Genomic DNA, 4,100 nt, shown 5'->3' with positions numbered 1-4,100 from the left:
AGAAACGGGACGTAAGGATGCCACTGGAGAGTGGACCGTGGACAATGGTGACGTCCAGTACAAGCCGGCTGGCATTGTTACCAATGTGTAATTGGTAGGGGAAATTCTGAAAGATGAAATCAAAAGTCGTTGAGTTGATGGTGTAGAGTGTCTTAGGGAAATAATCTAGTCGACCTCCTTCTGTGGGAACATTTAACTAGACAATGAGAAGCAAAGAATAAATGAATAAAGAATATTAATCAATAAAATAAATAAGGAATTTAATAATTTTAAAAGAATTACATGTAATAACAAAGAGAAGCAAAGTGTTAATAATAATAATTATTATTATTATTTATTAGTATCATTAATAGTCAATTAAGTTACTATAAGATACATGGCACCACATCAGACACTCAATGCCAACAAACAATAAAGTACACACTACTCACTCCATTATTGTTATACATGTACATGTACACGTACAATGTACTACCATAAATAGGATATATTATTTTCAAAGAGCATCCTGCATAAGTGGTTTTTTCGAGGGAATTATATTTCGCAAAATCTACTAAATTTCCAATTCGTGGATTTTAATTTCGTGAATCAGGAAGAAATCCTCAAAATTCGCTAGTTTGCAGTCCTCAAAAAAATCCCATATACAGTATTATGAACAAAATGAAAAAATTCAAAATAGAAAAAAATTCAGAATTGTATATTTCAATATACAATTTATCCCAATACACAATGCATTAATAGCTGAAAATAAAAATAAATTCACATTCATGCTTCATATGTTAAAATTCTAAATAAATCAAATTTACAGGGTACATGTACATTGTACATGTATATTAAGAATACAAGAACATCACTTACATTGATGTACCATGTCAATCCACCAGGACCAGAAGTCATAAGTTGATTAATGTCTTTATTGAAAGTCCACTTGAGATTGGCAAGAGAATAATTGGAGTAAAGATTTGACATAGTCCAATTCTTTGGGTTGAAAGCTTTATTAGCTTTACTGTGAGAATCATAAAACTCAACGAGTGAGTTAAAAGTAAGAGCAAATGCAAACTCTCCATCTTGTCCAGGGATACTCAAAGCACCATAGTTACATGTACAGTTACAAGGCTCTGGCCACATCTCACAAGGATCAGTACAATTATCATCATCGCCTAAGAACTTGTCCCAGTCGATCGTCTTATTGAATTCTTCAGCAGTAAGACAGGTTGAATTAGGACCAGTCACACTCATGAAGAGTGATGGAATATCTTGTAGGCCCCAGACAAAGTGAGTTGCATTAGTATCACTTTTTAACTGATAGTAAATGATCTTTGGGTCATCATCCGAGGGCAAAACAATGACATCACATTTCTGAGAGAAAAAGAAAGATTAAGACACGTGATTTCATCATCTTTCTCTTAAAATAAAATTATTATAATTTATCGTACCTTTCTTGGTGGTATACCGTCATCAGCTACAGCCCCGATGATAACTAGAGCTAGTACAAGAGCAGCTCGTACTAGCAACATATCAAGCACTTAGTAACGTTCCCTCTTCACCTCTTCACTCGACAAGGGAGCAACAGTTGGCATGCATTTACAGTAAAAGGAGGAGCTTATCAAATTTAGGGTGGAGTTTTAATTTAGTAGGCGTGGCTTAGTAATATTAGTGACCACGCCCTTCATTCTTAATAATGGTATTTTGAGCACATTTATTCCTCAAATAAAAGGCATCAAAGTACATTAACATAAAAGCTTTATTTCAGATCAAGAAGAAGCAGTTTAGAAGTACAGACTTTGCAAATGACAGAGCTAGGAACAGAGCAAATACTTATTGGTGGGTGTGGCGGTTATCCCATCAATGAATATAATTAACTTGTTGCTGTTTACCGGATTTTTCTGCTGGGAGCATTTATTCAAGCCTTAGCTAAAGAAACGTTAGAAAAGATGGCAAACAAGGAAGAAGCTACCGTCCCCGAGGTGAAGGAGCCCAGTTCTGAAGAGAAGGACACGATTGATCCCATCAAGAAGGTAATCGGCCTCATCCCACGCAACCTTTTTGTTACAAAGCAGTTTTCTTGTGATAATCAATCTCTCTCTCTCCCCCTCTTCCTTCTCCTCTCCATTTAATGTCTTCTTCTTTCTCTCCTGTCTCTTCTTCATTGTTCTAAACTCCAATCTTTATTAATTTACAATATTTCTATATCACAGTTTAACTTTTAAAGTTTCTGTGTCTTTTAAAACTTGTTTTCTTTCTTTTTCATAGTCTGAGCAAGAGCTTATGAGTCGTTATCCTAAGCACCTTCAGCCAAAACAGAAAAGTGTCGCTCAGCGTAAAATATCATCTGGAGTGAGTTCCTTCTCTTTCATGTACATGTACATGCGTTTCAGTATAATTATTTTTAATTTGCAATATATAAAACTTTGAATTATTGATCCTCAATAATTGTATATTTTTTATAACTGCTATAATACCTATGGTATATATAATATACATGTACATGTACATCTACATGTAGGTGTTGGATAAATCGTTAACATGATTATTATTATGATTATTATTTTATTCTCTTGCAGGGCGTCCAGTACTTTGACTCTGGCGATTACAATGCTGCTGCTCACAAAAAGGAGAAACAGAAGATGCTGGATCTGCCAGGAAGACCAGCGATAAATCCGGCCATGGCTCGACTTCAGGGAAGACCACCAAGCAAACTGACAGCACCAAAGAGTGGACTAGCAAGTGTAGCAAGATCTGAACAGTAGAAGGACTCACTCTCTCTCAATCTCTCTCATCTCTCCTCTCTCTCTTCCTGTGTATCATTTATAGAGAAATTAGTACTGACATGCATGCACTGGCTCAATAATGTTGTCTTTGATCTTCTAGTTTTGCTGTTAAATTTATTATATTTTTTTCTTTACTTTTTGACTTTACGTTTTTCTTTCTCACTCTCACTCTCTTTCCGTTCTTTTTCTTTTCTTTTTCTTTTCTCTTTAAAAATCCAGAGACAATGCTAATATTATTATTATTATTATTATCATTATTATTATTAGTTCTTAATTGTTCATTACATTTTTGTGTTTTTTTGCCGGTTTTGTCTTGTAGATTATTATTATCATAATTTATTATTATTATTATTATTATTATCAATTTTTTTCAAAGCTCAGATCTAAAGCCGACACAAAGCTATTGTACAACCTGCTATTTCCGCAGGTTCAAAACTTCTCAAATAAATCAAAAGTAAGGGTCTCAACTATAAGATTACATGAAACAGAGCCTCTATACACATAGCCATGGAGTCTATCAATAAGAGGAGAGGGTCAGTCAAGTGCAATGGACCGTATCATAAAGAACAAACTACATATGGAGAAACCAGTTACAGCAACACCAACGGAACTACCATTTGAACCAAACCTACATAAACAAACCATGTCATCACTATAGAGCAGACCAGTGATGCAGTGCATGTATAAGTACATACATGTACATGTACATGTATACTGTAGCATACCGGTATACTACACTGATTACTTTACATCTCTTAGTAAACTGACCTCTACTAATTAACACATGTACATGTACATGTTTGTTCATGATGGTGACATCATGGAGTATGTGTAATCGTCTTGTAATGTAAAATAAATAAACAAACAAACAAACCAGTGATGAATGACTCACTGTTTGTGATAATATTACTCGTGAATTAATAGACAAAAACAGCTCAAAATACAACTGACAGATTACATTTAATACACAAGTACATGTAATATCATAGATACTACATTATGGTGATATAAAAGTGACTATTGAGACACAATGTGTAATTGCTGTATGATATGATTAGCATTATGTACTAAAGAACTAATGATTGTGTTAACGAATGATACACATGTTGACTGGTGCCAGTACAGTAATTACTGGTACAGTACAGTATGTGTGTGCTTAATGTATGAATGAGATTGAGTATAACTGCCAGTAAACATGTTTATCATTAGAAGGAGCTGAGTCATTTCACTGCACCTACACACACAGTCACACCTCAACTAGTAGCCACTGATGAGTCACTATACTGCTAATGTTACAGTGTGACATACAACAAAGGAGCATCATCACAT

The 4,100-nt window shown here is 34.5% G+C and overlaps 2 protein-coding genes across 2 annotated transcripts in view; one reads left to right on the top strand and one right to left on the bottom strand.

The window, feature by feature from the left end:
* Positions 1 to 1,613, bottom strand: part of LOC109585472 (uncharacterized) — a 2,313-nt gene extending 700 nt beyond the window's left edge. The window contains exons 1-3 of the mRNA XM_020001567.1: positions 1,437 to 1,613; positions 859 to 1,359; positions 7 to 196 (exon numbers count right to left, since the gene is read on the bottom strand). Of these exons, the coding sequence (XP_019857126.1) occupies positions 7 to 196; positions 859 to 1,359; positions 1,437 to 1,517 (772 nt within the window). The 5' untranslated portion in view covers positions 1,518 to 1,613. The remainder of the gene's footprint in view (positions 1 to 6; positions 197 to 858; positions 1,360 to 1,436) is intronic.
* Positions 1,614 to 1,825: 212 nt separating this feature from the next.
* On the top strand, positions 1,826 to 3,132 carry LOC100635706 (cAMP-regulated phosphoprotein 19-like). Its single transcript, XM_003389498.3, has 3 exons — positions 1,826 to 2,018; positions 2,254 to 2,337; positions 2,565 to 3,132. The coding sequence occupies exons 1-3, from the start codon at positions 1,935 to 1,937 to the stop codon at positions 2,748 to 2,750; spliced, it is 354 nt and encodes a 117-aa protein (XP_003389546.1). The 5' UTR covers positions 1,826 to 1,934; the 3' UTR covers positions 2,751 to 3,132.
* The last annotated feature ends 968 nt before the right edge of the window (positions 3,133 to 4,100 follow it).

This window comes from Amphimedon queenslandica, unplaced genomic scaffold (genome assembly GCF_000090795.2).
Source record: "Amphimedon queenslandica unplaced genomic scaffold, v1.1 AMPQUscaffold_13057, whole genome shotgun sequence".
NCBI classification, from domain to species: domain Eukaryota; kingdom Metazoa; phylum Porifera; class Demospongiae; order Haplosclerida; family Niphatidae; genus Amphimedon; species Amphimedon queenslandica.
The sequence above is the reverse complement of the archived record's forward strand: the minus strand, read 5'-3'. Positions and strand labels throughout refer to the sequence as shown.

Bases quoted from the DNA above. Each gene is read 5' to 3' on its own strand.
- LOC100635706 (XM_003389498.3), top strand. From the start codon at position 1,935: ATGGCAAACAAGGAAGAAGCTACCGTCCCCGAGGTGAAGGAGCCCAGT. The intron at 2,019-2,253 runs GTAATCGGCCTC...TCTTTTTCATAG, and splicing joins CGATTGATCCCATCAAGAAG to TCTGAGCAAGAGCTTATGAG. The intron at 2,338-2,564 runs GTGAGTTCCTTC...ATTCTCTTGCAG, and splicing joins AGCGTAAAATATCATCTGGA to GGCGTCCAGTACTTTGACTC.